The sequence below is a fragment of the Nyctibius grandis genome, chromosome 9 (assembly GCF_013368605.1).
Source record: "Nyctibius grandis isolate bNycGra1 chromosome 9, bNycGra1.pri, whole genome shotgun sequence".
Classification (NCBI taxonomy): Eukaryota; Metazoa; Chordata; class Aves; order Nyctibiiformes; family Nyctibiidae; genus Nyctibius; species Nyctibius grandis.
This window is the reverse complement of record NC_090666.1, coordinates 3520046-3532904: the sequence shown is the minus strand read 5'-3', so window position 1 is coordinate 3532904 and position 12859 is coordinate 3520046. Positions and strand designations below refer to the sequence as shown.

Here is a 12859-nt window from a genome sequence, read left to right as displayed (position 1 = left end):
GCTGCAGAGACACAAACTCATTCGTCGGCTCAGCTCTTGCCAGTAGCTGTCCCTGGGTGGTTACCTCCAACAGGGAGAGGGGGGTTTGCAGAAGCCAAGCTGCTTCTGTAGTGATTTCTCACACTGCACCCACCAAAGGCTGTGAAAGGGTGCTTGGGGGGGTTTTAAAGCAGTGCCTGGGCCACGCAGCTGCTAGAGATGATGGCCAGGGAGAATGCCTTACCTGGGGCCCAAAGGGAGGTAAGGCTGGGTAAGTAAATGATTCACAGGTGTTTATATGTTGTTTACAATTAGGGCCTAATCAGATAGCAAAGCTTTTCTATTAGAGAAGGGTTTGCTAGATTGTTGTTGTGTTTTGGGTTTTTTAAACATAATTTCTCTAAAGAATATAGAAAGTAGGTGTTGAAATAGTCCCCCTGCCACAAACAATAGTCAGGGAGTCCACAGTCCCCAGAAGAAAAGCTGTGTTGTCCTGCAAAAGCGCTACACCTTTAGGTGATAACCTGCAATTAATTGGAAAGGTGAAGTTCCAAGGAAATATTAAAACCTAAATTAGTGCTATCTTAAAGCTGTTGTATGATCTGGGAAACTCTTTGAGGCAGGGTTTTTTGTTTTGTGTTTTTTTTTTTTTAATTTTTTAAATTTCTTTTCTTATTTTCCCCAGAAAGCCATAGTAATGTGATGCTATGAAGTATATGAATATCAACTGGTGTAACACATGACTGAATAAGAAGCTGTGGATCAGAATGAGAAATTTCTTAATCTTATTACCATATGGGCAACTTATTTCTTTCTTTCTTTGTGTCTCTCTTTCAGCTTCATGCCTCTCTTTCAGCTATACAGACTACAGTATTTTTTTTTTTTTGTCCAATACAACTTTAAATTTATATACCAAAGGAAGCTGCACTTGAATATGTGCCTAAAAAATCAATTTATCTTAGAGCTTGAAAGCAGGTGGTGGTGTTTCCATACAGCCTTGAAAGACCTGTTAGTTACCTGTGCAAAAGGGGGTTATTCCCAGGCGTGCTGTAGTCTACGAACTTGTGCTCCTCTACAACAGTGAGTAATGGTGCTGCTAGTCTGAAAGTGATAGGTAAGATTTTTTTTTTTTAAATTATATTTTCCATGTTAACTAAAAGCCAGAGCCTTTTGCAGACTGACACAGCAAATCAGAGTTAAAAAAAAAAAATAGGATTAGAAGCTAAATCTTCCAAAGGCTAGCCTTATTTTCCAAGCTAATTCTTGTTTATTAACCTGATCTGCTTCATATTTCTATTATCTCAAAGACATTTCTATAAAAGTAGCGGTATCAGAATCATGGTAGCTTAATAAGTGACCCTCCAAAAAAAAAAAAAAAAAAAAAGGGTATTTAATGTATTTGGATCAAGTAAATTATTTTATGGTGGTCTTGGCTATTTCTTTGTGTTTTCAACAAACGTTCCAGTAATCACCTTTCATTAACAGAAATTATTAATCAAAGAGGTGACCTTATTGCAGTCTACAACTACCTGAAGGGAGGTTGTAGTGAAGTGGGAGTTGGCCTCTTCTCCCGGGCAACTAGCGATAGGACAAGAGGACACAGCCTCAAGCTTCACCAGGGGAGGTTCAGGTGGGACATGAGGAAGAATTTCTTCTCAGAAAGGGTCGTTAAACATTGGAGGGGGCTGCCCAGGGAGGTGGTGGAGTCACCATCTCTGGAGGTGTTTAAGAAAAGACTGGACATGGCACTTAGTGCCCTGGTCTAGTTGACATGGTGGTGTCAGGGCAACGGTTGGACTCGATGATCCCAGAGGTCTCTTCCAACCTGGTTGATTCTGTGATTCTGTGACTTGATGACTGTTATGTTGTCTTTAGGGGAAAAAAAAAAAAAAGGCCCCAAACCTTCAGTTTCAAGGTTGGCTAATTGCTACCAGCCATTCACACAGCCACAGTAGCACTGGAGATTACAGAGGCTATTTTTTTTTGCGGTGAGGATTAAGAACAGGTTTCTGCAATGCATTTTTTTTTTTCCCACCAGCCAGCATTCTTACCAGTTGCTGTCATAAAATTTCAACTCCAATCAAAAGAATTCCTACCATGTAATTTATGTCAGAGTAATAGTATTACGTACATGTAATTCTCGTCTTCCAACAGTAGCTATTTTCACCATAAAATGAGGAGGTTTCCTGCGAAAGTCAGTAATTTTTTTATGAGTTGTTGGCACTGTTCTTTTATGTTGCATTAATTACAGTCATGCCTGCCTTGGTACTGCATTTGTGCTGTTACGGTCTCCCCAGACCCTCACTATTCTTCTGCATGGGCATGTCCACATTCTGTGATGCCAGAGCAGGGCCGTGTCTTGGCTCAGACCCAAATCTGGTGAGGGTTCTTAAAAAGACATTTCTCTGCCCAGCTTTCCAGCTTGGTCCAATCCAGAAAGTATTCTCAGAGGGTGCATGATCCATAATCATCAATGAGAACCTTTAAGAATTTTTACTTTTTTTTTCCCTAACTTTTGTTGTCTGACCTTGTTGTAGAGGGTCCTTAACGACCCTGGGCTGTGGAGCAACGTGTGGCAGTGCAGTAATGATGTGGGGGCAGGCTCTGTATCTTCCTTCGTGAGAAAGACCGAGTCGCCTCTATCAGCATCTACCTCTGGGAGAGGCTTCACAGCCTGGATTCTGGTGGGCGGCTGATTTCCTTCTTCTGGCCTGAAGCTCAGGTAATCGCATCTGCTTGAATTTTTGCTAAGATCTGGGGATGACTTAGTTGTGCAGCTCCAATGGCCGTAAAAAAATATCAAGCTGCTTAGATTATTGGCTTCATCAAACTGCTAGTGCCTCTGGCCTGCGCTGCAGGAGACCCCTAGGCCATTTATTAAAGCTGCCATCTGAAAGGATAGTAGCCTATGACTGCCTATTTATTTAGACTGAGGCAGGGTTTTTTGGGGGGGAGGAAGGATTAAGCTCTTATTTCCTCCAAACTGATCTGTCTAGGAGCATGGGTGCTGTTTTGGATCTTGTTGTCAGAGCTGAATCCATGCTGATAGTCAGAGAAGCTCACCATGCTTGAAAAAATGAGCCACTGGAGGCAGAGGAGTGGAAAAAGTAAGAAAGAATTTCATAGTGTGATGCAATAAACTGCATCCCTTAGAATTACCAAGTTTTCCTTCAAACAAATTATCTTAGAAAAACCAATTGCAGTGGTACCAGAGTAGTATCCTGCCTTACTAATTTTTTTGAAGAAAGAGATACAAATACTAAAATAAAAAAAAAAAGTCAGTTTTATGAAACAACAAGTTTTATTAAGATATTTTATTATGTGTCTCTGTAAGGAATAGACCAACAACCATATAAAAGCTTACAAAGATGGTTAACCTTCAACACTATAAATGTGTTAACGTGACAGAAGTTGTTCACAATTTTGCATCTTTATTGACTTTTACAGAGTGAAGGGAGAAAGTTCTCAGCTATGACATGCCAATGACAATCTTTGACAGGAGACAGTTACAATTGCTTTAAATCCTTTACCTTTTTTTTTTTTAAGCAAGTCAATAACCCTGACTTGCAGAGTTAGGAGTGAAAAATACATTAGCACCATCATATTAGTCTTTTACACTTCCCTAATTTTAGTGGTCTTGACCAGCAATGACAGGAAAGTAGAGAAGCACCTTTGATAACAGAATACAATCCAACAATAAAATTATGGTGACTACTGACGTTAAGGTATTAAACAACTCTTAAATAGACTGTACTTTCTCACAGCTAATCAGTACAGAAATAGACAATTTCATACCAAATGATTCCACTGAATTGACCAATGGATCCAATTGTTTTGATTGATTTGTTTGATTGAGTTTTGGTTTGACTCTTCAGACACATCCCGGTTTCTGTCCGTGTTGAGGTAGTTGAAACAGGGAGGTCTTTCTAGCTTTATGGACTGCATCTTAGAAAGGAGGGTAAACTTTGGTACTGGGAGCAATCAGTGCTTTGTAAATTGGCTAACATTCAACTAATAGAACACAGTGTTGTTTTATTAAGTGTTGAAGTTGTACTTATTATAGCACCACGGAGACATGTTTTGAAGATGGAATTTGGTAAAAAAAAAAAAAAAACAGAGCAAAAAAGCATTTTTACTGTACTTTGTGTAATAGCAAAAAAAATAACCCTTGATATCAAATTGATTTTTTTCCCCCAGAAATTTTGTTAATAAATAACTGGGATACAGATGGTCACCTGTACGAGTTGACAAGGCTAAAACAAAGGAGCACAGTTGGAGTGTGAATCTCTTTGCTGGGGTTTCAGAAAGAGCAGGATCTTTGATTTATAAGAAGCAGACTGGGCCAACGTCCGCGCCAAATTCCTGATCAGGACCACCAATATCTATGGGTGCAATATCAATCACAGGCAACCTCATTGTCTTGCGCGTTCTGTATTCAAAGACTGTTTTACCCCATTCACCAGTGTGTTTCTGTGAAGTTAAAAAGAAAAGAAAAAAAACAACAAAACCATGTTAGAGAAATCAGTGTTGGGCTATGTGAAAGTTATCCTACAGTTCACTGGATTTCATACTTTCTCTCTTCACATTAATGTGTCCCTCTCAACACCATGAAAACTGGTTGCAGTCTCTGTTGAAATGAATGCATAGACAGATGTTCTTCATTTCTGGACCTTTTATGCAAGGTCTTGTGGGGTTGTAGACCTTGCAGCTCAGAAAGGATGGGATCCCTGATGGACAATAGTCTGGAGCAGGGCTAGTGCCCTGGCTCAGGACTGGTGAGCTCTGCATGCTGAGAGACAGTACAAATGGCTACTCTGTTTGGAAAGTGGTTTTGGCTTCAGGAAAAAGTGACAGTGGTAATGAGGTAACTCTTCGTGTTCATGTTAAAGAAATGACCACAAAGTGGCTGCAAAGTAGATGTGTTCATGCATCCTTAAACAGCAGATTTGCTATATATGTCAGTGTCTGTTGTGCTTCTGGGACCTCAAACAGCAGGAGGGAGAAACTGTGGATAGTGTTACGGTGTTTTGTATTTGTACTGAAAAGGCTGCAGATACTCATAGACCAGCGTGCTCATTGATGTTCCTGCTCCTCTCCAGTACTTCCTGCTGCAGTGGGCAAGGCACAGTGAAGCAATGGTGCATCTGCGAAATGACTGTGTTTGCCCCTTCCCATAATCATAGCCCATGGCTTGAATCAGCTAGCCTTGATTTTTTTGTATGACTAAGACGATTCCTACTACTCTTAGTTTTAGAGTTGACAGGGGATGGATCAAAACTTGGTTACTGTGGCTTCACCAACTTTGACTCTAAAGGAAGGAGATACCTGTAAAGTACAGATTTAAATGGGAGTGTACCTCACTTGCTACAGGAGTGACACTTCTGGTGTACAGAATCTGAGTTTCCCCAATTAGGTGTAACTGTGTCCTTTCCTTACTCAGGTCATGCAAAGCTCTCTCTCCCTTTATTACGGGTCTAGTCTTCTAGAGGGAATTATTTATACTACCATACTAAAGTCTTGTTTACTTACAGTACAGCCATCTTCCAGAACAGCATATGTGAATTTGCTGTTTCCCTCAGCCTTGATCTCACTTTCCACGGAGCTCATCAGTTTCAGAGCTTTTTTCACATTTCCACTGGCTTGATCCATGTAGGCAATGCTGTTCTTGCAGTAGTAGGTGATGTTCTGGGAGGCACGGCTCGAGAGGATGCGGAGGAAGGCCAGCTGAACTTCTGAGACATCCTCTGGAAGCTCAGGATCTCCATAGCTGAACTGCAGAGTATACACATAAGCAACAGTTTTGGTTTAATCATGTCTAGGGACAGTCCATATAGTTATTATTTCACACACTGAATGTTTAGCTTAGTTTAATTTCAGGATTATTTATTAGTACATTGTGATGTACATGAGTACAACATGTGTGCTACCTTTTGGGCTGTTAACTGTGGTCATTTCTTACCTGGAAGCCTCCATTCATAGATTCTCCAAACCAAACGTGTTTCTTTCCACTGCTTTGGCTGCTCCACCAGTTTTTCCGTGGCACAGTGCTGGGGTTAGCACTGAGGCATGTCTCACCAGTTTCCATATTGCAGTATACTTTAATAGCATCCATCTTGCAGCCTTGGTTAGGATCAATCCAGTACTCTCCTAGAGGTAAAAAAAAAAAAAGGCTAAGGGGCTTAATATATTCTGAGAAGAATCTGACTGCAGGATGGTGAAGCTTATTTCTATGCTAGATTCCTGAGCCAAACTAGGAAGTGGATTAATTTTGACAGAAGAGATGCCACAGAAAATAAGATGATATAAAAACATACTGAGTTCATATGAATACAGTAATATGACTGACATTTGAAATAAATATAGAGCTTATACTTGTCGTGGGGTTTTTTCGATAAAATTGTTTATGGCAATGGAAATTTCCAGCAAAATTATTTATGGAAAAACAAATGTTAAACAAAGTTATAAGCATGTAAGGAGTGGAGTTGAAGTCAGTGTATATAGTGTGTAAATGTATAGTAAATTGAAGTTCAAAATCATTATTACATTTATCATCATTATCATATTTGGTTTTTAAAAAAATCAAATTTTTATAGCAGAACTTTGCATTTAAATACTCAAAGACAATAGCAGTCATAAAAAAAAAAAAATCAAGTTCTGCTACCATTGGTGAAAATAAAAACCTAACGTACCACTCTTGAGCTCAGGATGGCAGAATTTCAGATCTCTGCAGTTACGAGCTGGATTCTTCCGTGACCCATCAGGACTAATGATATTTTCAATCTGGTTGTTAATTGATTTCATTGAAGATATGATGTCACCCAGACTGACGTCATTTTCTTTTGGCTCATCTCGATATTCATACCCATAGCCTGCTGGACCTTTTTCACCAGCACCCAGGCCAGCTACACCACCACAACATGGACCAGGAGGGCCAGAAGGACCAGGAAGACCAGGCTGGCCTGGTGGACCCTAAAAAGGTAGTGAACATAGTTGTGAGTAGAGATCACAGGTTAAAACTAAAAGTCTGTGTGGACCCTAATTTTAAAAACATAAGAATTCTCACATAAACATTTAATTTACTTATTCATTAAATATTGGCACTTGCTCTGTAAAAACATGTTAGACTTTCCAGGCCTTTATTTTCCTAAAATTGGAATTCTCTTTTCCTAATTTTGCCAAGCTGTGACTGTCCTCCTTCTATCTGAGCTTTGAGAAGGAGAAGGAACCATTTCCACCAAAATCCAGAGAACAACCATTTCTTGGCTTTAGAAGTGACTATGCCAGTGCTCTTTGCAGCGCTAGGCTCTTTAGAGGAGTCTAGGAAACCCATGTCACAGCTTCCAAGACACAATGCGGTCTGTGCTCTGAAGTGGAGATCCTGCCTTCCTGTTGTACACAGAAAAGTTGATGATTGTCTGAGGCTAACACAACGCCCACTGCATCAATAGTTACACTGAACTACAAATGATCTGTATTTTTTTTTGATTTTCTTGATAGCTGGATATCTCCTACCACAAACTCTGTCCATAAACCACAGAATTTTCTGAGGGAGATATTTAAATGGGAGAGCACCCTATGTTTCATGAATAATCCCTGAAGATTTCTTTCTTTGTATGTGCACAATTTACTTACTGCGGGGCCACTTTCACCTCTGTTACCGCGGGGGCCAGGAGGACCGACGGGACCTGGATAGCCACTTGTACCATCTTTTCCAGGTGGCCCAGCTGGTCCTGGGGGACCCTAAAACAATGATGAACACAAATAATATGGACAAAATAGTTTACCAGATAACCTCAAATTCAGAAATACTTTGTGAGAGATTTCAAACATTTCTGTACGATCTATCGGGTGTCTGTCTTCAGCTGTTGCGTGTTAAGATGGCCAATCTAAATATATATATATAATTTGTTTAAACAGTTTGAATCTTCCTTCCAGTTACATTAAGTAAGGAGTTTTTCTTACCCTTGCACCTGAAGCTCCTGGACTTCCAATTGCACCTTGTGGACCCAGTGGACCCTATGAAGAAAATAAAAGTAAGTAAGTCACGTATCTTAAATAGAGACATTGAAACATCTTTAAGATTATATGAAACATATCCTTATAAAAAGCCTGCGTCAGATATGAGGAAGAATGGTTGCCATTCTTTAACCAGAAAAAATTATCAAATGTTCTCTATATGAAAAAATATGAGTGATACACTATCATCCAAACTGCAAGAAAGCCAACTGACATCAATGAGCTTTGGATGAAATCTTGTATTCATAAGAATACACAGCTATATGCTCAAAATGCTGCATATTACCATAAAATCATATTATCAGTAAAGTTATTTAAATAATTTGACAAACACTAGCATTTTCAAATGCATCTAAAAATTTGCTCTATGTATGCACCACAAAGAACTAAGCCATATGTTTAAAAAGGATTAATCACCTCACTGTCATAGGTGTAAATGAGACATTACCAGACTTTTTTTACTCATGTTATAAGTAAGACAACAGGTTATATTGTGTTGTTAAATAGATTGGTATTGGTGGCGTTTATAATTAACACTTCCATCTTTTTGCCATCATCAGTAGATTAACTAGGTGAGTTTTGGTTCCTTGATTCTTACTTGTCATGAGTGCTATTAATAGTTCTTTTCAGTATAAATCCCTCTTAAAGTTTGTACTTGTCATAAGTACCTAGGGCACGCCTGTCTACTAGCCTTTAATTCTTTCAGCCATTAAGAACTGTTCAAAACAGTAATGCGTGTTTACAATTAAGTAGTTTAACAAAGGTTACGAATTTGTGCCCATTTTTCCCTAATATCAATTACTGCAAAAGACGCGTGACCGAAGAGAGGTATTTGGACTCTGAGTAGCTTTTTCATGGATTTAGATGTCTGTCTGGCATAGATTTCTAATAGACAAATATTTCAACCCCTATTTCTATCTTTTACAATTTAATCAGGAATAGCCTGTATAAATGAATGGGAAAAGTGCTTGTTCCAGGCAAAGGCAGACATGTAGCTGAAAGGGGTTTTAGCAAACCAAGCTTTAGCTCCTAGCAGCTTCTCCCAGTTCTTCATTAATGCTTATTTCAGGTTGATTCAGGGAATCTGGAATTTTTTACACATTTGACAATCAAATCACACAGATTCTTTATACTTTTTTTTCTTGCCTCAGTAAATTAGTGAAGGCTAACTAGTTACCTGGGACCCAAACCACAGGAACTAAGAACGGCTGTAATTCCCAAACCAACGCAAAATACTCACAGGAGGACCAGGGAGACCAGGGGTACCAGGAAATCCTCTGTGACCCTTTATGCCAGCGCTGCCTCTTTCACCAGTTTCACCTTTATCACCACGAGGACCTTGAGGACCCTTTAAGAGCAGATTTGCAATAAAAGGAATATATACAGAAATCAGAAAAATGCCCAAATAACTGGAAATAGTGAACGTATGATACACAAATACTTTAAATATGACTTACAGCAGGACCTCGAGCACCAGCAGGACCAGTAGAGCCAGCAGGACCAGGTGGACCCTGTGACACAATAAGAATAAGATGGCATGGGTCACTTGGAGTTGACTAGGCTGCCTTTATATTTCCAGATAAGCAGTATGTTCAAAGCCAGCAACTGTTTGGAAACAAGGGGAAGCTCCACACACATTATATAATCAGCAAGAATTTTGGTCAGTTCCTTTTTCACCCGTGTTAGTCTTACTCAGCTGCCTGTAGGCACTGACACATACCACGTGCGCTAGACCCCTTCTTCATTTAGTGAGGTGCTCAGTGCTCAAGCTGTGCTGGTGTCAGCACTTCTCAGAAATAACTTGAAGACTTCCAAAGTTACTCCCTTAGTTTAAATAAAAAAACATTGCTTGTGTTGCATGAGCACCAGATGGGATGGAAATTAAGATAGGGCCTGGTGGAATGATGTGCTTTTTGGCACCCTAAGGAGTACGTGGATTTTGAGCTTAATTTATATACAGTTATTGGGAACATAAACTTGTGATGTCTTTCCCCTTGATATTCTTATAAAAGAGGTCCTCAATGCCAAAAAACTATGACAATAACAAATGTATAACTCTTCCAAACTTCTACTTTACTACAGCAGGAAATGGACTTTGCATAGGAAAGGTATGTAAATAAGCAGTAAGCTATTTGCTTTGGTCTTACCTGAAATCCTCTTTCACCAGCTTTTCCAGGTGCACCACTAGTACCTGCAGGTCCAGGGTGACCAGGAGGTCCTGGAGGGCCAGGAGAGCCATTTTCACCACGATCACCCTGCAGATAGTCACAGTTGACAGGATAAGAAATTTAATGTTTTACAGAACTACAATGTAAAGGGTATATTCAGTGGAGCATAAGAGCTTCAAGGAACAAGTTACATAGCACAGAACTAGCTATGTATATTGTCATCTCTACATAACATTTATTTGGCAATCTAAAGATATTGGTGACTTCTTACTTTGCCTCCTGGGGACCCATCACGTCCAGGTGCGCCATCTGAACCAGGGTTACCCTGGGGAAAAAAGAGTGGTACAGTTTGTTCATAAGGTGGATGATGAACAGACAGCTTGTTTTCCAGTAAGCTTAAGTAATGCTCATCAAAGAAAGAGAAAATTTTCAAGAAGGAAGAGTTCCTGGAGGTGGAGGGGCCCATAAATGATCTATTAGGCCTGCATTATTTTATAGGCATACAGGCAGCGCAGTCTCTTTTTCAGTTCTCAGTGAGACAGAGACATGGTCCACAGGTAGTAAAAGGTACAGCAGAGACAGCAGGCTACACCACCTTACATGAGGATGTAATCTGCCCAGGCCCCTGTGCATCAGGCACTTGAGGGAGGCTTTGTGAACCTTAAAGCATATTTAGTCCCCGAGTCTCCTGTTTGTAACTCACAAGCTAGCAGGAGGGTCTAACACATCCACTCACATCTCTGCCAGGCTCTCCAGGTAAGCCTCTTTGTCCAATAGGACCTTGTGGACCAGGAGAACCACGTTCTCCTGGGATACCATTGGTGCCTGGTTTACCATCTTCACCCTGAACAAAAAGGGAAAGGATTTCATTGCAGATAACATACTTATAAAATACCATCATATTATACATCTTTAATTAAATATGCAGCGATTATGAAGGAGACCTAATAAAGTGAAGGGTCAGTGTGACTTTGGTGACTGTGAATGCTCAAAATAAGGAAGATAAAAACTTGGCCAAACTGGTTTCTTTTCATTGCTAGTAATATTCATGCAAGGCCATTAAACCCAAGGGACGTTCCTTATTGTTTTGTCAACTCAGAAATAATAAAGAGGTATGTCTCTTCTCATGTACCCCAAAACAATAGCCAAAGCAGTTCACAAAAAAATGCTGGTCTATCACAATATTAGCGATAAAACACAAACTGGGCCTCACGCCACATTTTCTGCAGGGAGGCGAAAGTATTTTCCTGTTTGGATCATAATATTTAAACAAGAAACATACTGAGAATTAAGCAAAGATAAAACAACTTGTGGTAGGTGAAACTATTGACTCAGTTCTTGCGTCAAGGAGAGCTTATAGCCCATTGCCCTCCTTAAGTGGGTGAAGCTGGTTATACGCTTCTAGACAATCTGATCCAGGACTCTTGGTAATAGGGATTAAAGACAACCTCACATCCTACAACTGCTTGTTACCAGACAGTTTAAAGCCTGATCTTATGCATGTAAACAAAAATAACTGTAAATTCTGTAGTCTCTAGACTAAAAATGCAACACATTCATTACTTTTTGTAACACAAAGCTATTTTCAGCAGCCGGATTACAGTCGTCGCGTTAGCTTTGAGGCTATTGCTGCAGTGAATGTGCTCTCACCTTGGCACCCGCCATACCGGGTGGACCGCTTGGGCCACGCAGACCTGGCAAACCTGTGTTACCCCGGCCGCCAACGATGCCTTGAGGACCTGGTTCCCCTGGTGCCCCCTGTTTAGGAAAAGGTCAGATCAGTCAATACTGAAATTCTTCAATGTTCAATAGATGGCTTCTTACTCTTGGCAAACGTAATCTCTGTCAATGAGTATAACTGTCCCTGGCTGGATGGGTACTTACCCTTTCTCCTCGTGCGCCTGGTGGCCCTTTTTCGCCTGGTGAGCCGGGCTCACCTCTTGTTCCAGAAGGTCCTGGACTGCCAGGAGAACCAGAACTACCAGGGGGTCCGGGAGGCCCATCCTTGCCTGCAGGCCCTGCGTTACCAGGGGGACCTGGACTACCCTAGAAGGAGTTTTAAAGAGAAGAGTGAGCTGTGTTATCTGTAACAGTAGCATGTGTTTACTGAAAGCCAACCAGACTTTATTCATTGTCTGAAGGTGAATTTAGGGTCCAACCTCTATGCACCCAGATCTAATCTGGTTTTATAAAGATAATCCTTTCGCCTACCACTTTCAAACCTGATTTTTTTTTCGCCCTACTGTCCGGACATATGGTTTGCATAATACAACACCTGCACAGTTTGGATGCCCAGTGTTTGTAATGCATCCAACATAGGATACATGTTCCCTACCTGGGGCTCTGCCACAGCCGTTTGAAATAGTTGCAGACCCCACTGATTTCTTGAATCACTCATGCCAGATACGTTTAAGGTGGTGTCTTAGACACATGCAGAATGAAATGTCTTTCATTAAAACTCTTAGCTTAGCCAATCAATGGAAAAAATTCCATTGACTTTACTAGTACCTTAAATAAAAGCCTACTTTTTCTTTTTATTCAGCAACATTCTAATTTGCATTTGTCTAACTATAAGAGAGAAAATAAACACCTGTTTATTGAAATATGTTTTCTTACTTTATATCTCAGTTACCATACAACAAAGGATAACTCATAATTTTGAATTTAAAATGGGTAAATCCATTGTATTCTTTGTA

The 12859-nt window shown here is 40.2% G+C and overlaps 1 protein-coding gene across 1 annotated transcript in view; it reads right to left on the bottom strand.

Moving 5' to 3' along the window:
• Positions 1-3261: 3261 nt before the first annotated feature.
• Positions 3262-12859, bottom strand: part of COL3A1 (collagen type III alpha 1 chain) — a 53833-nt gene continuing 44235 nt past the window's right edge. Inside the window, exons 39-51 of the mRNA XM_068408314.1 lie at positions 12048-12209; positions 11814-11921; positions 10900-11007; positions 10435-10488; positions 10143-10250; positions 9453-9506; positions 9236-9343; positions 7942-7995; positions 7612-7719; positions 6669-6948; positions 5939-6126; positions 5509-5751; positions 3262-4449 (exon numbers count right to left, since the gene is read on the bottom strand). Coding sequence (XP_068264415.1) covers positions 4303-4449; positions 5509-5751; positions 5939-6126; positions 6669-6948; positions 7612-7719; positions 7942-7995; positions 9236-9343; positions 9453-9506; positions 10143-10250; positions 10435-10488; positions 10900-11007; positions 11814-11921; positions 12048-12209 — 1722 coding nt within the window. The 3' untranslated portion in view covers positions 3262-4302. The remainder of the gene's footprint in view (positions 4450-5508; positions 5752-5938; positions 6127-6668; positions 6949-7611; positions 7720-7941; positions 7996-9235; positions 9344-9452; positions 9507-10142; positions 10251-10434; positions 10489-10899; positions 11008-11813; positions 11922-12047; positions 12210-12859) is intronic.